Source organism: Dendrobates tinctorius, unplaced genomic scaffold (assembly GCF_039654945.1).
Source record: "Dendrobates tinctorius isolate UK_male_01 unplaced genomic scaffold, ASM3965494v1 ptg000196l, whole genome shotgun sequence".
NCBI lineage: Eukaryota > Metazoa > Chordata > Amphibia > Anura > Dendrobatidae > Dendrobates > Dendrobates tinctorius.
In genome coordinates, this window is record NW_027361863.1 from 1,847,773 (window position 1) to 1,872,500 (window position 24,728).

At 43.9% G+C, this 24,728-nt stretch overlaps 2 protein-coding genes across 3 annotated transcripts in view; one reads left to right on the forward strand and one right to left on the reverse strand.

Moving 5' to 3' along the window:
• EDRF1 (erythroid differentiation regulatory factor 1) overlaps positions 1–14,192 on the reverse strand; it is a 157,276-nt gene extending 143,084 nt beyond the window's left edge. The window contains exons 1-4 of one of the 2 annotated variants that reach the window (XM_073552777.1): positions 14,017–14,192; positions 8,151–8,350; positions 6,865–6,931; positions 6,516–6,641 (exon numbers count right to left, since the gene is read on the reverse strand). In XM_073552777.1, coding sequence (XP_073408878.1) covers positions 6,516–6,641; positions 6,865–6,931; positions 8,151–8,350; positions 14,017–14,088 — 465 coding nt within the window. In that variant the 5' untranslated portion in view covers positions 14,089–14,192. The remainder of the gene's footprint in view (positions 1–6,515; positions 6,642–6,864; positions 6,932–8,150; positions 8,351–14,016) is intronic. The other variant, XM_073552778.1, reaches the window with a different exon arrangement.
• A 199-nt stretch (positions 14,193–14,391) lies between these two features.
• Positions 14,392–24,676, forward strand: TEX36 (testis expressed 36). Its single transcript, XM_073552779.1, has 4 exons — positions 14,392–14,533; positions 17,088–17,210; positions 22,407–22,487; positions 24,343–24,676. The coding sequence occupies exons 1-4, from the start codon at positions 14,441–14,443 to the stop codon at positions 24,601–24,603; spliced, it is 558 nt and encodes a 185-aa protein (XP_073408880.1). The 5' UTR covers positions 14,392–14,440; the 3' UTR covers positions 24,604–24,676.
• The last annotated feature ends 52 nt before the right edge of the window (positions 24,677–24,728 follow it).

Here is a 24,728-nt window from a genome sequence, read left to right on the forward strand (position 1 = left end):
GTCTGTTGCCTGCCTCGCTCTGCACTTCTGCGTTCTACCGTGGAACGCACGCCGCCCTGCTCTGGCATACAACCGTCCCCTTTGGGACAGGAAAAACACTGGAGGGTGGCGGTGGGAGGGACCTTTTAACCTCTCTGTGATCCTATCCCGCTATAGGTCAAGGGAGGACTACCTCCATGGTACTGTCCGGAGGGATGAAATGGAAAGTTAGTTCTTACTTAATTCTTCTCCTCTTTTACCAAGATCCATAACTTTCTTTTTTTCCATCAAAATAGGGATTTTTGTGTACTCACCGTAAAATCCTTTTCTCCGAGCCATTCATTGGGGGACACAGAGACAGTGGGTGTTATCCTGCTGCCACTAGGACACTAAGCAAACCAGAAAAAAAGGTAACTCCTCCCCTGCAGTATACACCCTGTAGCTGGATGAGATATCTCCAGTTCAGTGAAAAAAGCAGTAGGAGCTTAAACAGTCAACAATAACGAACTATGTCAAAACCTAAGAATGCTACAAATGAGCCAGTAGGCTAAACAGGGCGGGTGCTGTGTCCCCCAATGAATGGCTCGGAGCAAAGGATTTTACAGTGAGTACACAAAAAATCCCTATTTCTCCTACTCCTCATTGGGGGACACAGAGACAGTGGGACGTCCTAAAGCAGTCCCTGGGTGGGGAGCATACATCTGCTAATACCCCATGTACCTCTGAGTTAAGACTGAGGTACTGCCGATTGCAGGATGCGTATGTCGAGAGCTGCATCTGCAGAGGCCTGAGAATGAATTTGGTAATGTTTTGAAAAGGTATGCAGACTGGACCAAGTCGCAGCCTTGCAGACCTGTTCTGCCAAGGCCTGGTGCCGAATGGCCCAAGAAGCGCACACTGACGGGGTAGAGAACGCCTTAATCCCTGCTGGGACAGGCGCATTCTTGACACGGTAGGATTCCTGAATCGCTGAGCGAATCCACCTGGTTAGCGTTGCTTTGGACGCGGCTAGGCCCTTCCTATGCCCCTCAGAAAGTATAAACAGGGCATCTGACTTGCGGAAGGGAGCCGTCCGCGAGATGTACCGTCTCAGAGCCGTAACCACATCCAGGGTGTGGAGGGCATTCTCAATGCGATGGACTGGCGCCGGACAAAAGGAAGGCAAAACAATTTCCTCGTTGAGATGGAAAGAGGAAACGACCTTGGGCAGGAAGGACAGGGGCGTCCTGAGAAGTACCTTGTCCTGATGAAAATTCAGGAACAGAACGGCAGGACAGAGCTGCCAATTCCGAAACTCGTCTGATTGATGTAATTGCTACTAGAAAGACCACTTTCCAAGAGAGGATGGTCAATGGCATGTCCTGCAGCGGTTCAAAAGGATCCTCTTGTAAGGCCCCGAGAACCAGGTTAAGGACCCATGGTTCTAATGGCCTTCTATAAGGAGGCATCACATGGGAGATTCCTTGATTAAAAGTCTTGACCTGAGGTTTGGTGGCAATTCTTTGCTGGAAAAGCACTGACAAGGCCGAAATTTTGCCCTTGAGCGAGCTAAGCGCGAGGCCTGATTTTAATCCGGATTGAAGAAACTCCAATATGCCTGGAATGGAGAACTCTAGAGGGGAACGACCATGATCTTTGCACCATGAAAAGAAGAGTTTCCAGGTGCGGTGATAGATACGTCTGGATACGGGCTTCCTAGCAATAATCATGGTGGAAATGACGTCGAGAGAGAATCCAGCCTGTGCTAAAATCTAGGATTCAACGGCTATGCCGTCAAAGACAGGGCCCCGGAGTTCTGGTGGTAAATCTGGCCCTGAGAAAGCAGATCCGAGCGATCTGGAAGTCGCCAGGGGACGTCGGCGACTAGCTGTATTAGTTCCGCATACCATGCTCGGCGCGGCCAATCTGACGCGACTAGGATCACTGGTACCCCCTCCGCTCTGATCTTCTTGATGACCCTCGGAAGCAAGGGAAGAGGGGGAAAGATGTACAGAAGCCGGAACCCGTGCCATGGCAGAACTAGGGCGTCCGCTCCGATGGCGCATGGATCGCACGATCGGGCAATGAACCGAGACACCTTGTTGTTTAGCCTGGAGGCCATGAGGTCCACATCCGGAGTCCCCCAACGAAGACTTCTGGATGAAGAGACCACTCTCCTGAGGCAATGCCTTGGCGACTGAGAAAATCTGCCGCCCAATTTTCTATGCCAGGGATGTGAATTGCTGAGATGGATGAATGGTTGGTCTCAGCCCAATGGAGGATGTGACCCACTTCATGCATGGCCATCCTGCTCCAGGTACCTCCCTTGCGGTTGATATACGCTACAGCTGTGGCGTTGTATGATTGGATCCTGATGGGGTGACCTGCGAGGAGATGGTGGAAACTCCGTAGAGCAAATCTGATCGCTCGTATCTCCAAAATGTTGATGGGGAGACGTGATTCTCGGGTTGTCCAACGACCCTGTGCCATGTGGTGACAAAAAACCGCACCCCAGCCGAGAAGACTTGCGTCAGTGGTTACTACCAACCATCTTACTGGGAGAAAAGACCTCCCTTGATTCAGGGAGGACCTCAGAGTCCACCACTTGAGGGCTTGCCTGACCCACAGGGACAGAAGGATCCGAAGGTCCAGGGAGAACGGGTTCTTGTCCCAAGCTGACAGCAACGCGTGTTGTAAGGGACGGAGATGGAACTGTGTAAACGGAACGGCTTCCATGGCAGCCACCATTTTCCCGAGAACTCTCATGCTGAAACGAATGGAGTGAGAAGCTGGACGGGAAAGAGTCCGCTCTACCTGTTGTAAGGCTTGCGTCTTTTCCGGAGGGAGAATGACCAACCCGCGGGAAGTGTCCAAGATCATTCCTAAAAAGGAGATTTGCTGAGCCGGTTTCGGGGAAGACTTTGCGAAGTTTATCTTCCACCCCAGGCGTGAAAGTGTATTTACTATTATCTTCACAGATTCTTCGCAGGCTGAAAGGGACGGACCCTTGATGAGCAGGTTGTCCAGATACGGTAACACTACTACTCCCCGAGAGTGGAGAATGGCCATGACTGCCGCCATAACCTCGGTAAAGACCCTGGGGGCAGTAGCGAGTCTGAAGGGCAAGGCCACGAACTGGAAGTGTTCCTCGTGAATTACAAAACGCAGGAACTGCTGGTGAGACGGGCAGATCGGAATGTGAAGGTAAGCGTCCTTGACGTCGATGGATGCTAGGAACTCTCCTTTCTCCATGGAAGCGACAACTGATCGGAGAGATTCCATTCGGAATCGCCGAACCATGACAAACTGATTTAACAGTTTGAGATCCAGAATGGGTCGCATCGTGCAGTCTTTCTTTGGAACCACAAAAAGGTTTGAATAAAATCCTCTGAATCTCTCGTGATGAGGGACCGGAATGATGACTCCGTCCCTTAAGAGCGCCTGAACAGCCCGAAGGAAGGCTCTTGTCTTTCCCTTGGGCGGAGAGGAAAGGAAAAAGCGAGTTGGAGGGGGAGCGGAGAACTCTATCTTGTATCCAGAGGACACCAGCTCCCTGAACCACTTGTCGTGGACGACCGCGAGCCAGGTGTGGCTGAAGGAAAGCAGGCGGCCGCCTACTTTGTCGGCGTCCGCCGGATACCGCAACAAGTCATTGGGTAGATCTATGAGGTCTAGGTTTGGGTTTCCAAGGGCGGTTAGGTCAGTACGAGACCCGGGAGCCTCTGTCTCCACGCGGAGACGGCCCTGATCCGAAAGAGAAGGTAGAGGATGACCAACCGGAGTTGTTGCGAAAGGAACGAAAGCGCGTCGGCTGTTGGTGGCGAGACGGCCAAGCAGCTTTTTGTTTAGGGAGGAATTTACTTTCCCCCCAGTAGCATCAGAAATGAGCTGATCTAGTTTCTCTCCAAAAAGACGACCCGTTTGAAACGGGAGAGAAGTCAAGGATCTTTTAGATGCGGCATCCACCTGCCAGTCACGGAGCCAAAGGGCTCTTCTAATGGAGATCGCGTTAGTGGCAGTTTGAGCAGCACAATTGACGGTGTCAAAAGTGGCGTCCACTAAAAAGTGCGCTGCGTGAATTATCTGCCTGGCGACCTTGGTTGCTTCAGGAGGAAGATTGGTGTCCTGGAAGGAGGTAATCAAGACCTCTGCCCAAGCGGCCATCGCTTTCGTGACCCAAATTGCCGCGAAAGATGGAAAAAGCGCTGCTCCTGAAGCTTCAAAAACTGAACGGGCAAGGTAGTCAATCTGACGCTCGGAGGGGTTTCTGATCGAGGAACCCTCGGACACAGACAGAAGCATTATTGAAGCCATACGCGATACAGGCGGGTCCACCGGAGGGGACTGTAACCAATCTTTCATTAGGTCTGGGTCAAAAGGGTATTTAGCCTGAGTAGACTTGTGTCCTGTGAACCGCTTATGCGGACGATCCCTATGTTGCTGGACAACTTCCATAAAGTCCGGATGGTTGGTAAATTACCTGCTCACACTCTTAGTTTTCTTAAATGAAATAGGATGTGTTGGAGCGGGAACATTATCCTCATCCAATTTCAGAATCCTGTTAACTGATTCTATAAGACAATCAAGTGACTCTTGTGACTCTTGATCAGTTGGTGGATTCTGAGGGGCAGACGTGTCAGAATCAAATTCAGAGTCGTGCTCGCTGAGAACAGGAGAGTGAGAGCGAGAGACAGGAGTCGCAGATGCAGAGCCCTGACCATCCCTTGAACGAGTACAGCCCCTGTTGGTGGACGGTTCCCGTTCGACGCCAGAGCCTTCCTCAGGGGGTAAGGACGCCTTCTGGCTTAAAGAGCCCTCCCAAAGGGAGAATATAGCCTGGGTCAGAGACTCCACCGGCTGTGACAGGGACGCAGCCCACTCAGGGGTACTAGACGCAGGAGACCCGTCAGCAGCGGCGGCAGGGGGAGATTGAGCGCAGGTCGGGGCCCAGGCCGGGTCGCAGTCAGTGCATAACGGATTAGTCTGTGCACTGGGTAAAGCAGATTTGCAGGAGGTACACACGGTAAAAAACGCAGTGTGCTTTTTAGCAGCCCGTTTCGCTTCCTTAGATTAAGACATAGCGCTCCTGAAAAGGTTAACAGCAGAGTCTGCTGCAGGGAACGTGCCGGGAAGGGGTTAAGCTTTAATCTGAGGGCAGATGCAGCTTACCCGGTCCTATGCTGTGCCTCCCGGGAGGAATGGCGGCGGCCCTGCGGTGTCACCCGGTATCCGGCAGAATGCTCGCCTCACAGCTCGTATCCAGAGCAGGCTGAGGTAAAAGGATATGGCCCCTGAGACTAAGATTGCGCGTCTCGACAGGATGAGAGGCGCCAAGGCGAAGGGGTGGCGCCAATAGCGTGGGTGGCGCTATTCAAATTGCGGCCTAGTAGGCCGGAAAAGCCGGGGGTTAGATTTTTGAGCCTACCCGAGGTAGGCGCCGGTGGGCGGGCCGGGGCGGTGCTATTTAAATTGCGGCCTAGCAGGCCGGAAAGCCGGGGACTACATTTTTAGGGCTACCCGCGGTAGCGCCACGGGAGGGGGTGGGGCCCGCGATGGGGGGGGCTGGTGCACCGACGCTGACGCTTCATCAGCACTACTCCCGGGGAACAGGACCCGACCCCATACCTCTACTCCAGTGCTCAGCGCTGTCTGTCCATGCAGGCTCTCATCCCCCAGGGCTGATGTAGCAGAGCTGGAGGAGTTCTTAAAGGGGCCTTGCTCAATCGATCCTCCCTATGATAGGGGGATGGAGAGCTATGGGGCTGATTAAGGGCCTACGTAAGCGCTGTCCAGTCTTCTACATTACGTGCACCTGCCCTCATATTCATGGATTATCGGACTCAAGCATCATCGCCAATGCTAGAGGAATCAGCCCCAAACGTCGCAGGAAAGTGTACGTGAATGGTTACTCCACGTGCTTGCCTGTTGGTTCGGGGGAGAGCGGGCCGTAGAAAGGAACCGTCGCCCCTTCACTCCGTTAATTAAAAAATAAAGTTTTACAGAAAAATTTAAAAAAAAAAACACGGTGGAGTCTGAAACCAGACCCAAGCGCCTCCTACAGACACTAAGCATGAACTGGAGATCTCTCATCCAGCTACGGGGTGTATACAGCAAGGGAGGAGTTAACGTTTTTTCTGGTTTGCTTAGTGTCCTCCTAGTGGCAGCAGCATAACACCCACTGACTGTGTTCCCCAATGAGGCGTAGGAGAAATAGCCATAGAAGTACTTGTTTATTTTAGTTTTGTAACAATTCAATCAAACCCTTCACTTTACCATAGAATGTATGGAAAAATGGTAAAAATAAATTCCAAATGTCATAATAAAAAAAGTGCAATTCCACCATTGTTTTTTTTTTTTTTTTTTGGGGGGGGGGGGGGCGGGGGAGGGGGTTATTTTTAAGGCGCTTCCTGTGCAGTAGAATAACCTAGTAACAGCTTTTTTTCAGTCTGTATGATCACAACATACCAAACTTTTATAGACATTTTATTGATCTTGAATACCACTTTAAAAGCCATCTAGAGAATCACTGTTCTGGCAAAATGTCAATTCCCCGTTACCTGAGATGACCTCATGAAGAGCTCCTGAATGTCCAGCTCATCCAGCAGCAGAGTCTTTCCGATCCGGTGGACGGCCATACTGACGTGGGACTTACTGTATGGGATCTTCAGGAGCTTCTTGATGTTCTGAAATATTAAAAAAAAAAAAAGAAAAGATTCATGATAAAGGATACAAAAAAGGGTCACTTCTCAAATATCCCTTTAGCTCCAAAAGCTGCGGATATAATGTCTAGGGCTACAAGTTGTCCACCCTCCAGACACTATGAACTCCAAGGCCAGACGAGAGATTGCTTTTGCCTTGCGAAGCTCCCACTTACCAAGACATATCATTAGAGGCATTTACACTTACTTCAGAATCGGCCACGACATCCACTTCCTTCCCAACAGAATCAATAAAATCATATGCCATCCCAAAGCTGTAATGAGAAAGATGAGCAGTCAAGACTGAGGTGTGGTGGCGCCTCAGCAGGAAGAAGGTCTTCTGTTTTACCATCACTGGCAGAGCCAAGGTGGCCATCACCATAATGCAGGATTTCATTTTAAATATTTAATCATTTAAAGGAAATCTGCTAGCATGTTTTAGTTATGTATTCTGATAGCAGCAGAGACCCTGATTACAGTGATGTATCACTTACTAGGCTGTGTTCTATGGTTTCAATAAAATTAAGTGTTTTATCAGCAGGAGATTATCATTAGAGGACTAGGTGTCTTGTGCCTCCTGGTCCAACCACACCCCCAGCACTGATTAGCAGCTTCCTGTCAATATACAGTGTACCCAGAACACAGCCAATCAGTGGTGTGGACGAGGTTATACACAGCTCAGCATTCCGAGATCTCCAGCAGAGAAAACTGCGATTCTACCACAACTGCTGCACCCGATAACCTAAGTGACACATCAAAGGAATCAGGGTCTCTGTGCCTACATCATGCTGCTGTCAAATGGGGATAGCAAAGTAATGCTTACAGATTCCCAGAATCTTTTTCATTTTTGCTTTTTCCTCCCCTTGTTCCAAGAGCAACAACTTTACTTTCCTGTCAACATCGCAGTCGAATTTAGGGCAATTTGGTGACCATATCAGGCTGATTTATTTTACATTTCGACAGATTGAACTTTTGCAGATGTGGCATTGCCAAATGTGTTTATTTTTACTTATTTTAATTTCTTTATTTTTAATGAAGGGAAAAGTGTGTGTGTGTGTGGGGGGGGGATTCAAACTTTATTTTTTTTCATAATCTATTTTTTTGTCATCTTGGGAGACAAGAACCTGTAATCATTTGACTGCTTTTTTGCAAATACTATTATGTGTATTACGGTATATAGACAAAACGATATTCTCCTATGAAGCCCAGCCACAGACAAAAAATGGAAGTCATGGGGGGACAGAGGTAACCCAAAAGGACAATGCATTTACAATCGTGAGATTGCAGGGGGGGGGGGGCGATGGGACCTGGCAATCGTGTCATGTCACCGCTACTGTCAGTGTTTGGCAGAGGCATTTAAATGGTTAAACAGCAGCAATTGAAGCAAGCTCCAGTCTCTGCGGATGTCCGCTCCATACATGGAGACCCAACATTACAGCCTTCGTTGGGAAGGCGTTAGGATACTCTGATCTAAGGGGTTGACAAGTCCGATACCTTGAGAACAGTTTGCTTTTCTTGGTATTTCCAAGAATCGTAGGGCCAAGATTGGCGTTCTCTCGCAGCCAATTTGCTGGCGGAAGCTTTAAATCGGTTTTTTCTTGAAGGCGAGCAAATGCGGCAGCTGGTGGAGCAGAGGAGTATTTCACTATAGCGCGACTCTTGATTTCATTGCCCCCATTGGATGCCAAGGATTTCTGTAATACAAACACAGATTCACAATAAGGAGCAATGTCTACAGTTATCCAAAGCAGAAGCAACTCTACACACATAAATATTAGTGATGAGTGAACGTGCTGGGATAAAGTGTTATCCGCCATGCTCGGGTGCTAATAGTGTCTTCAGCGTGCTCGAATAATATGTTCCAGTCCTCGCGGCTGCATGTCTCGGGGCTGTTCAACAGCCACAACACATGCAAGGATTGTTTAACAAACGCGCAATCCCTGCATGTGTGGCACCTGTTGAACAGCTGCAAAACATGCAGCCGCGAGGACTAGAACATATTGTTCGAGCACGCTGAAGAAACTCGGTTAGCACCCAAGCATGCTCCGATGACACCTTATCCCAGCACATTCGATCATCACCAATAAGTAAAGGTCTAGATAAATTGTTTGAAGGCATTTTTTTTTTTTTTTTACTTATATACATGCTTTATAGCAACAACAAAAAAATTTGGATATGGTTTTATTAAAAGCCATGCACCATTTATTTTCTATAACCCGTGTTGCACTCTTGTGATAAATCACAAAATTCAGCTCAGTTGACATGCTTGTCATAAATCAGCTGAGAGAAGCTCAGAAGAGAAGACATAAAAGTGTTAATTTCTCAGGACAAACTCACTGACTTACTCTCAGTTAACTCATTATGCAGCCAGCAATAGACATTGCAACAGAGGCTATAGAAGGCAAACGATGCAAACCTTTTAACGAACCCCAATCGCAAAAATTATTCTTGGCCCAAAATGCGTGCATTTAACCCCTTCATGACAAAGCCCTTTTCCATTTTTGCGTTTCCGGTTTTGCTCCCCTTCTTCCCAGAGCCGAAACTTTTTTTTCCCCCGTCAATATGGCAATGTCAGGGTTTGTTTTTTTTGCGGGATGAGTTGTACTTTTGAACGACACCATTGGTTTTACTATAACGTGTAATAGAAAACAGGAAAAAAATTCCAAGTGTGGTGAAATTGCGAAAAAAGTGCAATTCCACAAGAGTTTTTTGGATTTTTTTTTTACCATGTTCACCAAATGCTAAAACTGACCTGCCATTATGATTCTCCAGGTCATTACGAGTTCATAGACACCAAACCTGTGTAGGTTCTTTTTTTATTTAAGTGGTGAGAAAAAAATCCAAAGTTTGTTTAAAAAGAAAAAAATAAATTGTGTCATTTTCCGAGACCCGCAACGTCTCCATTTTTCGTGATTTTGGGCTGGGTGAAAGCTTATTTTTTGTGTGTCAGGCTGACGTTTTTAATGATACCATTTTGGTGGAGACACGATCTTTTGATCGCCCGTTATTGCATTTTAATGCAATGTGGTGGAGACCAAAAAAAATGCAGTCCTGGTGTTTTTACGTTTTTTCTTGTCACACTGTTTAGCGATCAGGTTATTTTTTTTATATTGATAGATCGGGTGATTCTGAACGCGGCGATACCAAATATGTGTATGTTTGCTTTGATTATTTGTTTTAATTTGAATGGGGCGAAAGGGAGGTGATTGTAACTTTTATAATTTTTTTTACAGGAAAGGACTCAATTCTGAATAATTTTCTATATTTTTTTTTTTTTTTAAATATTTTTGAAAAAAAATTTTTTTTTTTTCTTTTGGCATGCTTCAATAGTCTCCTTAGGAGATTATAAGCTGCCATAAGCCGATCGACTCTGCTACATACACGCGATGATCAGATCGCCTGCATGCAGGATAATAGCAGAACTGCTCACTTGCTATGAGCACCGACCACCGTGCGGCACTCATAGCAATCCGGCAGTGACAACCATGGAGGTCTGGAGGAGACCTCTGGTTGTCATGCTGACTCATTGGTAACCCGTGATCACCGACGGGCGGTATTTCCATCGCGCTTGCCAGAAGCGCGCGTTAAATGCCGCTGTCAGAGTTTGACAGCGGCATTTAATGGATTAACAGCCGCAGGTGGGTAGTGATTCCACCCGCGGCTGTTGCGGACACATATCAGCTGTTCACACGTCAGCCAGAAAAGATGTGAGCTCAGCGTCGGAGCCCACATCAAAAAGGGGGAGACAACATGCGCAGTACATGTACGACGCATGTCGTGAAGGGGTTAACCCATTAGTGACAGAGCCAAATTTTAAAAATCTGACCAGTGTCACTTTATGTGGTACGAACTCTGTAACGCTTCAACAAATGCCAGTGATTTTGAGAATGTTTTTTGTGACACATTATACTTTATGATAATGGTAAATTTAAGTTGATATGTATTGCGTTTATTTATAAACAAAAACATCAGAAATTTTTCAAAAATGTAAAAAAAAAAATCAGCAATTTTCAAACTTTGAATGACTATCCCTTTAATCCAGAGAGTCATACCATAGCAAAATATTAATAAATAACAATTCCCACATGTCAGCTTTACATCAGCACCTTTTTACAATGTTCTTTTATCTTGTTAGCATTTTATGAGGTTTAAAAATGTTAGCAGTCATTTTTCATTTTTTCAAAGAAATTTACAAAATTATTTTTCTAAGGGACCTATCCAGGTTTGAAGTGACTTTGGGGGTCCTATATATTTCTCATTTTTTACAACAAAATTTACAAAACCATATTTTTTTTAGGGACCACATCACATTTAAAGTCATTTTGAGGGGTCTATATGGCAGAAAATACCCAAAAGTGACAACATTCTAAAAACTAGATCCCTCAAGGTGCTCAAAACCACAGTCAAGAAATTTATTAACCCTTTATGTGCTTCACAGGAACTGAAGATATGTGGAAGGAAAAAATTAACATTTAACAAAAATTTACTTCAGAACCAATTTTTTTTTTTATTTTCACAAGTGTTAAAAGAGAAAATGAACCACAAAATTTGTTGTGCAATTTGTCCTGAATATGCCGATACCCCATATGTGCGGATAAACCACTTTTTGGGCGCACGGCAGAGCTCAGAAGGGAAGGAGCGCCCGTCTGACTTTTCCAATGCACAATTGGCTGGAATTGAGATTGGATGCCATGTCGCATTTGGAGAGCCCCTGATGTGCCCAAACAGTGAAAAAAAAACCACAAGTGACCCCATTTTGGAAACTAGACCCCTTAAGGAACTTATCTAGATGTGCAGTGAACACTTTGAACCCCCAAGTGCTTCACAGACGTTTATAACACAGAGCCGTGAAAATAAAAAAAATCTTTTTTTTCTCCCCACAACAGTGATTTTTTTAGCCCCCAATTTTTTCCCCAAGGGCAACAGGAGAAATTAGACCCCCAAAGATGGTAAATAGTGGAAACTCCTCAATTCTTGCTCCAACCCTAACACACCCCTAACCCCCAACCCCAACCCTAACGGAAAATTGAAAATAAATATATTTTCTGCATTTTGGAGAACAAAAAGGAAATCCAGCAAGAACTCAGCAAACCAGGATTGGAGTAAAATGGTGCTTTTTCTTTATTTCTTCAACAAGGTATAAAAACGACCCACAAGAATCAGAAACCAGAGTGCATGGCAGAAATTAGCGCAATTCCTTTTTGTCCTCCTATTGAAGGATTTACTCCTAATCCAGTCCGTGCAGGAACTTGATTACCAGATGGAAAGACCCAGCAGTCTCATTGCTGCAGCTGGACACTGACACACATACTCTATTTTCTGCATTTTATTATATTTGCCCAACTAAGGCTAACTTCACATTAGCGTTTTTTTGCGCAGCGCATCGTGCACAATACAAATGCATGCAAAAACGCATCATGCGTTTTTGCATGCGTTTGCGTTTTTATGCGCATTCATTCTCTAGGGGTTAAAACCAGTGTCTACACATATTTACGCCAAAAACCGAACGAATGTCCATGCGCATGCCTGCGTTCCCATACACTGTGATGCATTATTTTGTCGCATTCCATGCGCATGTATTTTTTTTACGCCTTTCAACGGACCCAAAAATGCAACAGGTTGCGTCTTGCGCGCCTAAGCATACACGACGAAAAAACACAAGAGCACGAAACTGCAGACGAACGCGTGCAAGCGCAAGACCATGTGCACGCCATGCTACACAGGAATGCATGATGCATGGACGCGCACGATGCGCTGCGCAAAAAAACGCTAATGTGAAACCAGCCTTAGGGGGTGATAATGGGGTTTTTTTTATTAACTTTTTTTTTATTTTGATCATTGTGATAGTTTATCACAGTGATCAAAATGAATGAATGCAATCTGCGCATGCGCCCGTCATTTTCTTCCGGGACCAAGATGGCGGCGCCCACCGGAGGAGGCAGGAGGGCCCGGGGTCCACCTGGAGGTACCGGGGACCCTATTTCTCTCTCCTCTGATGTGCGATCACATCAGAGGAGAGAGAAATTAAATGCAAAATCATGGCTTTATTTTGCGATCGCCGTAATAGGGTTAATAACAGTGATCGCAAAAGCGGGGTGGGTAAAAACCGACCCGAATCATGTTCTCTAGGGTCTTGGCTACCCCCGGAAGCAGAGACCCCGGATAAAATCCAACGCTGGGGGGCGCTATTTACTTTCTCCACGGTGCCGTGAATTAATGGCACTGTGGTTTAAGTACCCTTAACGACCGCCGTTAAAAGGCGTATTGGCGGTCGTTAAGGGGTTAAAAACTGACTAGCTGAATTTTTCTAAGCTCTATGTAGAAACAGGAGGTCAATTTTCCCTAAATGAGTCATAAGTCCGTGCAAAAGTCTATGGCAGGGGGAGGAGGCAGCTGCTGGGACAGGAATTGAAGAGGGAGATGATAAAAAAGGGGAAGAGAGCCTGTTTCTACATAGAGCAGAGAAAAGAGACAAATCAGCTGGGCAGAAAGGGAAAATGAGCAGTTGTAAGTGCACAGTGCTGTATAATATGATGACTGCAAAATATATTAAGAAGATAAAAACTTCAGAGTCAAACATCCACGACCTGACCTCATACTGCCTGATGCATGGTGCCTGTAGATCGGACAGAATCTATCCACCGTCTGCATCCCTTTAATAAATACCACAAGAACTTTACCCAAACCCCAGTCACCATTAGCTTATAACTACATACAGAAGCCAGTAGACCTCTCTTAAAGGAAATGTCTTGAAAGAGAAGCTGGAAAAGATTCGGAACATATTTTATGAATTGAAATCTCTGTTGTTTGTACAGTTTGCCTAGGAGTCCAGTGGGCGGTCCTACTAGTGATTGACAGCTATCTCTGCACGCACCGTCACACAGGGAAGTCTGTCAATCACTAGCAGGACCGACTCCTGGGTTTTATCAAATCCCCCCGGAGGCCTGCAGACCAGAGACGGTTTTCAGCCGGACAGGTTCCCTTTAAAAAGGTGCGCTCATGAAATTTGCAAGAAATTTATCATTGAGCAGCGTCTAATTAGTGGCGGATATGGATGACGCTGAGGATTTGGGGAAAAATTACATTTTTGGATAAATGTCGGGCATTTGTTTGGTTTGTTTAACACGCCAAAAGAGCAATTTCGAGATTTGAAAAATCAAAAAAGCAGCAAAAACGCAGAAAAAAAATAAAATAAAATAGTACACAGAAAAAAAAGGTCAACAATACAGTCTGCGGGGAAAACACCACAAACAGCCGGAAAAACAGCAAAAAAAAAACAAAAAACAAGTAAAAGAGGTGACATTGGGGGTCCATGTACTGCTCTGTGAGGGGCTGTACAGACAGTATCTGCAGTCAGTACCTGCTCCGTCCCCTCCTCACAGGGGGGCGCCATCTCGTCTTCGCCCCCGGTGAGCTCTGCATCCCCCTCCATCACGTCACCATCCACCTCGCACCGTCGTGTCACCAGAAACTTCCAGCCCGGCGCCTGCCTCCGAACAACCGGAAGTACCTCTGTGCTAACCCCGCCTACCGCAAGCAGGAAAACACTGCACTGGAGGACCTGGACACCATAGAGTGTAGCAAGACGGCGGCTAGAAGGCCTGCTGTTACCATAGAGACGAGACTTTCACGATAGACAGGAACCCTATATTTGCCATACAGATTTCTTCTCGTAGCTCCGGTGGGCTACGACAAAATGGCGCCGTATCCGCAGACATATCAGTAAAAGACATTACGCTTTTGAAACCGGAAGTAGAATTTATGAGCATGGTTGCTATAGTAACATGTCAACTTTAAGCGCTCAGGAGTGCAGTACAGAGGGGATAATGCCTAAAGGACGGCTGTGCAATCCTCCTCGAAATAAGGAGGGAGTCTGGGTAAGACATTACGATTACTGCTATTGTTATCCCTTTCTTGTAACTTTTTACATACCTGCAATCATTTTTGTGTTTTGTTTTTTTTTTAACTTTTTTTTCTTTGATTTTCTTTTAAAACATAGCCGCACAAGGACTTACTTCATTTTTGTTTTGCAGGAAAACATTTTTCTTAAATTTCTTTTTTTTTTTTTTTTTTTTTTTTTTTTTTCATTTTATGCTATTTTTATTATTATTATTATTTATTATTTATTTTATTTAATTTATTTTATTATTGTTATTTTATTATTTATTATTTTATTATTATTAATATTTTATTTATTAATTTATTTTATTATTGTTATTTTATTATTTATTTTATTATTTTATTATTAATTATTTTATTATTACTATTTTATACATGACATTTTGTTTCTTCTTTTGCAGGATGTTGGGTTTTTTTTTTTACTTTTTTTTCTTTCATTTTCTTTTAAAACATAGCCGCACAAGGACTTATTTCAGTTTTGTTTTGCAGGAAAACATTCTTCTTAAATTTCTTTCTTTCTTCATTTGTTGCTATTTTTATTATTATTTTTTATTATTTTATTTAATTTATTTTATTATTGTTATTTTATTATTTATTTAATTGTTATTTTATTATTTTATTATTACTAATATTTTATTATTGTTATTTTATTATTTATTATTTTATTATTACTATTTTATACATGACATTTTAATTGTTTCTTTTTTTGCAGGATGTTGGGGTTTTTTTTTACTTTTTTTTTTTTTTTGCACTTTTGTTTTTTACTCCTCTTCTTCCAAGTGCTGTAAGTTTTTCTTTTTATTTCTTTACATAGCCACATACATTTTTGTTTTCTTTCTTTTTTTTTTGTGCAGATTGTTTTTTTTTTTCTTCATGAACTTTTGTTTTTTCCTGCCCCCTCTTCCAGTAACCATACCTTTTTTCTTTTTCCCACCCATACCCTAGTGAGGCCTTTTTTTTTTATTATGGAATAACTTGCAGTATTGACTCACACCATAAGATGTACTGAGAATCCGAAAAAAATAAACAAATTTCCACCAAAGAATAATTTTCTTTAACTGCTTCCATTGTTGCAATGTGTTTTTTTGTTGTTCAGCGATGTCCTATTAAATCCTCCCTTTGTAGCACATCTGACATTCATCCTAGATCGAGGACAGAGTTTGAGAAGGTGCTAAAATGTGTAACTAAGACCTCGTTCACAAAGCAGGATTTTTTGCATCAGTGTTTCATCAATATTTCTTTTCCAAAACCAGGAGAGTCTCCAAAACACAGAACAGGTGTCACGCTTTCACTTATAATTTTTCTCCTGGTTTTGGAATACAGACACTGATGAAAAATAGTGCCCAAATACCGATGTGTGAATGAGGCCTAAAACTTTTTTTTTTTCTGCTGTTTTTCTAATTCTATCTGTTTCAGGGAAAGGTGAGTGACAACTAATTTTAGGCAATCGTTCCAGCGTCAACAGAAGTTGTCACCCAGCATTTCAGACATTTTGTGGCAGGATATGTGACTGACAACCAACCCCCTGAGAGAGATGGAAATGGGTAATACTGGCTGTCACCCGGCTTTCACTGAATCAGATCTGGCCGCACTGAATTTTCAGACCGTGTTCACACGTATCACAAAGGCTGCGTTCTTTCTGCTGCTTTATTTTTTCCTGCCATGATATGCAATAATCTTCTCCGATTATCGAGTTTTCGCTGCACTTCCACCTTCATTTAATACAAATTTGTAGCAATATTTTTAAAGGCATTTTTTTTAATACAGAAAAGCTTTGATTCTGCCCTTAAAAAAAAAAAAGTTGTTTTTTTTTCCAGACTCCCCATAGAAGCCTACAGAGAAGAAAACGCACAAATATCCCTCACAGTGGAACAGCGTCTTTACACGCACAATGTGCGGGAACTTTGATGACATCACTTTCGCTTTGGACAGTGGAAAATAAAAAATTAAAAAATTGCAGTATTTATTCCATGTGTGAAAGTGGCTTAAGGAAGAGTTCAGTATTTGGCCAGTATTTTACATCATTATTTGTAAGCCAAAACCGGAAGTAGGTCATAAATTCAGAAGTGGTGCATGTGCTATTATACTTTTCTCTGGTTGTTCCTCTCCTGGTTTTGACTTGCAAATACTGATGTAAAAAAATGACCAAATACTGACCGTGTGACCGTGGCCTTAGAAGGGGTTGTCTCCTTTCAGTGTTTTTGTTACTCCCCCCTCCCCAGATCCAGCATTCATTCTCCACCGCTGCCTCCAGTATCTGTTATTGTCTGCAGCGCTGAAAAGACTGAACAGCTGCTAAACTCACCGATTGGCTGCAGCGCTGACAGTGTGACATCAGCAATGCAGAAAATATGAACACCAGGAGCAGCGGTGGAGACTCGGCATAGATTAAGTATAGAATAGTTTAGGGGTCTTTTTTAACAAATGTGCCTGGTCATTGATATTTTTTTTTTTTTTTTAAAGGGGACAACCCCTTTAACAAGACAGCAGAGGACGCCTTGGTTCAGCTTCTGCATGATTGTATTTTTGCAGTTCCCTCACATTGATGTCAATAATAAGATACCGCTGACCAGCACTCAGGAAATGTTCTGCCGAACAAGAACAGCATCATGGAGAGAGGGCCGCCTGCCGCATCTGTGTACCACCTGTAACCAGGTGAGAGCGCCATCGTATATCAATCATGTCAGTACATAAACGGGGAGAGACCTGTCAATCAAGCAGATCTGGGCGGGGAGAAGCCAGCAGGCATTGTCCGGTGACTTTGTCTTCCAGTTCCTGACTCTTGTTTTATGTATCTGATTTATTATTGCATTTGTGCCTTTTTTGGCCAGTTTCTGGTATCTTTCGCATTTTATTTTGCTCCTTATTTTAGTTTACTTGAATTGTTTTCTAATTCATTGACACCGTTTTTTTTTTTTTTTTAAGTTTATCTTATACAGTGCCTACAAGTAGTATTCAACCCCCTGCAGATTTAGCAGGTTTACACATTCGGAATTAACTTGGCATTGTGACATTTGGACTGTAGATCAGCCTGGAAGTGTGAAATGCACTGCAGTAAAAAAGAATGTTATTTCTTTGTTTAATTTTTTTTTAAATTGTGAAAAGTTTATTCAGAGGGTCATTTATTATTCAACCCCTCAAACCACCAGAATTCTGTTTGGTTCCCCTAAAGTATTAAGAAGTATTTCAGGCACAAAGAACAATGAGCTTCACATGTTTGGATTAATTATCTCTTTTCCCAGCCTTTTCTGACTATTTAAGACCCTCCCCAAACTTGTGAACAGCACTCATACATGGTCAACATGGGAAAGACAAAGGAGCATTCCAAGGCCATCAGAGACAAGATCGTGGAGGGTCACAAGGCTGGCAAGGGGTACAAAACCTTTTCCAAGGAGTTGGGCCTACCTGTCTCCACTGTTGGGAGCATCATCCGGAAGTGGAAGGCTTATGGAACTACTGTTAGCCTTCCACGGCCTGGACAGCCTTTGAAAGTTTCCTCCCGTGCCGAGGCCAGGCTTGTCCGAAGAGTCAAGGCTAACCCAAGGACAACAAGGAAGGAGCTCCAGGAAGATCTCATGGCAGTGGGGACATTGGTTTCAGTCAATACCATAAGTAACGTACTCCACCACAATGGTCTCCGTTCCAGACGAGCCCGTAATGTACCTTTACTTTCAAAGCGTCATGTCAAGGCTCATCTACAGTTTGCTCATGATCACTTGGAGGACTCTGAGACAGACTGGTTCAAGGTTCTCTGGTCTGATGAGACCAAGATCGAGATCTTTTGTGCCAACCACACACGTGACGTTTGGAGACTGGATGGCACTGCATACGACCCCAAGAATACCTTCCCTACAGTCAAGCATGGTGGTGGCAGCATCATGCTGTGGGGCTGTTTCTCAGCCAAGGGGCCTGGCCATCTGGTCCGCATCCATGGGAAGATGGATAGCACGGCCTACCTGGAGATTTTGGCCAAGAACCTCCGCTCCTCCATCAAGGATCTTAAGATGGGTCGTCATTTCATCTTCCAACAAGACAACGACCCAAAGCACACAGCCAAGAAAACCAAGGCCTGGTTCAAGAGGGAAAAAATCAAGGTGTTGCAGTGGCCTAGTCAGTCTCCTGACCTTAACCCAATTGAAAACTTGTGGAAGGAGCTCAAGATTAAAGTCCACATGAGACACCCAAAGAACCTAGATAACTTGGAGAAGATCTGCATGGAGGAGTGGGCCAAGATAACTCCAGAGACCTGTGCCGGCCTGATCAGGTCTTATAAAAGACGATTATTAGCTGTAATTGCAAACAAGGGTTATTCCACAAAATATTAAACCTAGGGGTTGAATAATAATTGACCCACACTTTTATGTTTAAAATTTATTAAAATTTAACTGAGCAACATAACTTTTTGGTTTGTAAGATTTATGCATCTGTTAATAAATCCTGCTCTTGTGTGAAGTTTGAAGGCTCTAACTTATTTGCATCTTATCAAACCTGCTAAATCTGCAGGGGGTTGAATACTACTTGTAGGCACTGTATGTCTTCGCCTGTGTTGTTTTTTCTTTTTGCCACTGTGGTTGTAGTTTGGGGTTTCATCAGTTGCAACTTTTTAAGAAGTTGCCCCGTTTGTTGCAATCATACGCCAGTCCGCCCCTGGAGTGACTTTATGTACGCCTGGCATTTTTGTGCCATTTTAGCAGAACGTGAATTTTTTTTTTTGTTTAGTACAAAATGAATGGACCGCATGTGCCTTTTTGAAGAATTTGGTGCAAAAAAAAAAATCAATGAATACCATGAGATGAAAAAGGAAAAGTGACTTAAAAAAAAAAAAAAAATGAATCGGGCCCTATGAGTTTTTTTTTTTTTTTTAACTACACTTACTGTACATAGGTGTTATCAGTCATTGTACAGGAGGAGGAGGTGAGCTGTGACATTACCTATTGTGAATGGTGGATCCTGTTATCTACTGTATATACAGATGTTATCAGTCATTGTACAGGAGGAGGAGGTGAGCTGTGACATCACCTATTGTGAATGGTGGATCCTGTGTTATCTATTGTATATAGAGGTGTTATCAGTCATTGTACAGGAGGAGGAGGTGAGCTGTGACATCACCTGTTGTGAATGGTGGATCCTGTGTTATCTACTGTATATATAGATGTTATCAGTCATTGTACAGGAGGAAGAGGAGGTAAGTTGTGACATCACCTATTGTAAATGGTTGGTCCTTTGTTATCTACTGTATATAGAGGTGATTAAATCACAACAAGATCCAAACAAAATCATGTGTCAAAAAACATACATTTACCCGTCTGTCACACTAAAATCACACCATTTGTGAGAGGTGAACAGAAAAAGCACAATTCAGTGGATTCAATTCCAACAAAGTAATAATTTATTGAATACACAATTTACAAACAAAACTGTATTAATAAAACCAAGAAACCTCAGATGTGAGGGACAAAAATGGCTACTATCTCCTTTAAACACATTCCATTATAACGATATTTCTTAAAGTTATCTCAGTTATTAGTATCAATGAAAGTCTACCCGAGATAAATAAATGTTCTCAATTGTTATAATGAATGGAGAAAAAATAGGGTGGCACTCACCGTTCATCAAATCACTTTATTTCATATACATCGGGCATAGGCATTGGCACGGGAACAACTGTTATGCCTCATAATTATAACGTGCCGTAAGTGCTGTGTCCCTCCACCCCGAAGCGCAGCTTCAGTGACTAGCGGTGACGTCACTGAGGGTGCGCTACCTCACAGCCTGAACTGCAGTTACCTCTGGACCGTGGGGAAATGCCAGTGATGAGATGACTCATGGTGATCTGCTGTGAAGACACTGAGCATGAACCACGGTCACCTCATCACTGGCATTTTCCCACGGTCCAGAGGTCACTTCAGTATGTAGATAGGGGCAAAATTGTTTGGTAAATTGGAACTGTGCCAAATTTTGTGGCTGTAGCTGCGACGGTGCGGATACCTATCCCGGACATACACGCATACATACATGTATTCTGTGTGTATATATCTATTCTATTATTTTCTAAGCTGTCAGTGTGATTTTACTGTAGCCGCACATGAATTGCTGCATTTCAAAGGACATCGATGCGTACAAATCGGACAGCACTCGCATGGTGCGTGTGCTGTGCGGTTTTTTTTCGCATCAGTTGACTTGCATTGGCGAGTCTCGTCCGAGATACACAGCATGCTGTGATTTTTTTTCTGAGTCCGATTCGAGCTGAGAAAAAAAAAAAAAAATCGCAGATGAGATGTAACCCATTGAATAACGTTGGTCAGAGTGCAATCCGATTTTTTTATCGGATTGCACTAGTCCGTTTTTCTCGCAAATGGGTATGAGCTCTTAGACTGACATACGACTCTCCATGGTCTTGCTCATTTATATATGAAGCTGTCCTGCAATCTTCTGCATGTATCCTGATGCCTAATAACAAGTCTGTGCATTATAGCGTGGAAGTTTCTTGTATAGCCTGAACTTCCTATGATCACTTCAGTATCTTTATATTGAGACGTCGCCTAGATGAAATCAAATGAAGTAAACGCTACAAATGGGCTTTATAGCACCGAGCTTCAATATAAACTACAATAAATATGTGGATTTTACTTATAGCGTAACCATCTTTTTAATTTTTATTTCATAAATCAATCGTACCCGTGAAAATAAACAACTTTTGTAATATTTCTAATCAGGCAAATCTGTTTCTATAACCTTCAGGAGTGATCAGTCACTGTAAATTCACAGGTAAAATCTGTATTCAGTGAAGACACATTTTCCAATCGGTAAGGCTACTTTCACATTAGCGTTTTTTAGCGCTGCGCTTCGTGCGCAATAGAAACGCATGCAAAAAAACCGCATCATGCGTTTTGCATGCGTTTGCTTTTTTAGGCGCATGTCTTTTAACCAGTTTCTAGCCATGTTAACTCTTAAAACGCAGGTGTATGCATGTCCATGCGCACGCCTGCTTTCCCATAGTCTGTAATGTGTTATTTTGTCGCATTCCATGCGCATGCGTTTTTTTTACGCCGTTGGATGGACCCAAAAATGCAACAGGTTGCGTGGCGCACACCTTTAAAAAAAAAAAAAAACACATGCGCACGAAAACGCATACGAACGCGTGCAAACGCAAGACCATGCGCCCCCCCATGTTAAACATAGGTGCGCATGACGCATGCACATGGACGCGCAAAAAACGCTAATGTGAAACCAGCCTAAGATAGACGACAGTTGGTACTTTTAAAGTTCTATGGAGGAAAGGGAGGAGCTAGAGACAAACATACATTCGGCTTCAATTTCTCTATTGAATTTTATGAGCACCAACTGTCATCTATCTAAATACTGGGAATATCTGTATTCATTGAAGACACATTTAGCCCATGAATTGAGAATTTTGACAGTGATCGGACGACACGGCCACATCACTATAAATAAAATGTCGCTGAGGTCTGGTGCACCCTGGCGAAGGCCCAAACTATGGATAAAGAACTGGTAGGGCTTCCATGTGCCGATATACCGGCCATAACAACACTTAGTCATGTGCCCTGAAGTCTTCTGCCCTGCAGCTTGCTGATTTCAGCTCTGTATTATGAACGCAGCTCGTGAACAGTGCTTTATAAGAACTGCAACATATTCACAAGCGTTACTCAACTTTATTTGTATATTATGATCTTGAAACAACAAAGTGGTGTTCTTCTTAACCAAATACGGGGGACACATTCCAACAAATTAAGGGGGGAAAATATTTTAAAAATCAGAAGTTCTTTATTATCATGTTAATCGCCTGTGAATGGAAGGAGCACAGTCTTCACCAAATGTATTTCATTACAGAATGACCTGCAATATGGCTTCCCCTTCTCTGCACACGACAACAGAAACCTCACGCAGGGCGCAGGAGAATACCTGGACTCTGTAAGTGCTGGATATTTAAAGGGATTTTCTACCACTGATCCTATTTTTTTTCTCTTAAATTGCATACTTACCTTAACAGACCCCGTAGCGCATTCTCAACACTTCAGGTGCATTTACTATATAGGAGCAAATAAATATCACAGTGATCAATAGCAAACCTGCTGCCTATGCACACCTTCAGGAATAATGTATTTCTTATGCACTCAATGTAATAATGCATTAAAAATAAGCTGTATGCCCCACTGCTATTCGCTCCTTGTGCCTTATAGAGGTCTCGCACTGCAGTCCCCCCGGTGATGGAGTTCTCACATGGGTGAGCTAGTGATGCCCCAAAAGTGTGTCGGCTACACATGTTCATGATAATGTGTGCAAACTGTAAATCGCTGCAGAATATGTTGACGCAATATAAAAATAAAGAATATTATGTAATCACAACTGTGTTTCTGCAAGGTGAGCATCTGTGACATCACAAGTGAATTTCTGGAAAGGGTCTTGCTACGGTACCAAAAGTTTGATTTAGTCAAGTGCAGTGTTAGGCTAGTTTCACATTTGCGGACGGAGGAGCTGCGGACTTTCTCTGTGAAGCTCCACCCCCTGCCGCGCCTCCTCCAGTCAGATCCGCCTACGGCCGCATACTTCTGCATGCGGCCTGCATACCCTATCTTTAACATTGGGTACGCAGGCCGTGCGGATGCTCCGTTTTGGCGATGTGGCGAACAAAACAAATTCCAACATGCTGTTTTTGGCGCAGGTCGCCGCATCGACAAAACGACACATGCGGAGGCATCCGCATACATCCGCACGACCTACGTACCCAATGTTAAAGATAGGGTACGCAGGCCACATGCAGCTCACGGAGGAAGTCCGCAGCTCCTCCATACGCAAATGTGAAACCAGCCTTATAACACCGTAAATGGGCATCAGTTTGGCAGCTATGACATCACAAGTGGGCAGTTTGGCAGCTATGACATCACAAGTGGGCATCAGTTAGTTTGGCAGCTATGACATCAAGTGGGCATCGATCAGTTTGGCAGCTATGACATCACAAGTGGGCATCGGTCAGATTGGCAGCTATGACATCAATTGGGCATTGATCAGTTTGGCAGCTATGACATCACAAGTGGGCATCGGTCAGTTTGGCAGCTATGACATCAAGTGGGCATCGATCAGTTTGGCAGCTATGACATCACAAGTGGGCATCGGTCAGTTTGGCAGCTATGACATCACAAGTGGGCATCGGTCAGTTTGGCAGCTATGACATCACAAGTGGGCATCGGTCAGTTTGGCAGCTATGACATCACAAGTGGGCATCGGTCAGTTTGGCAGCTATGACATCACAAGTGAGCATCGGTCAGTTTGGCAGCAATGACATCACAAGTGGGCATCGGTCAGTTTGGCAGCTATGACATCACAAGTGGGCATCGGTCAGTTTGGCAGCTATGACATCACAAGTGGGCATCGGTCAGTTTGGCTGCTGTGACATCACAAGTGGGCATCTATCAGTTTGGCAGCTGTGGTATCACAGATGGGTTTTAGTCAGGTCATTGTTTTGACCTCACAAGTGGTTTGCCTAAATGTCTCCCCATCAGGCTGACAAAGACCTGTATCCTGTAGATTGTACATGTCCTCTACTGGTGGGCAAAACAGGAACTTGTCACAGTGTTCATATGTTTCTGTAATTGCATCTTATGTTTGTGCGTCTGCTGAGAAACCGTGCTGTTATGAAGTCTTGTGATCACAGCAGCCTCAGCACTAATTTAGTCTCCCATTATATTAAGGAGGGAAAATGGGGAGTGTACAGAAATGAACCAAACAACGAGGCCGTTCATCTTAATTTCTTTCTTCAATATTTTAGGGTCTTGGACGCAAGAAAACTCCAATGGAGGGAAGACAACACAGCTCTCGAAATTTTAACCTTTCATGCCACGAACAACCACCCCGAGCCACAAGGCAGTGGGACGGTTTTACCATTTACCAAACAACCTATAGAGGAAGACAAGAGACAGAGCAGCCGCTCTGCAGAAGATACCCCAAACACCACAATGAGAGGTCCGCTTACATAAAGGACCTGCCCGAGAACCATTTCATGTGGTTTGCCGATTACCGCACGGTTTAGTGGTGGTGCTACTTTCAGTAATGTGATGTCCTGCTGTACAAGTAGTAGATAAAATTATTGGAAAACTAACAAATGTATTATAAACTCTCTATAACCTATGGGTGATGCTAACCTGTGGGGTCATC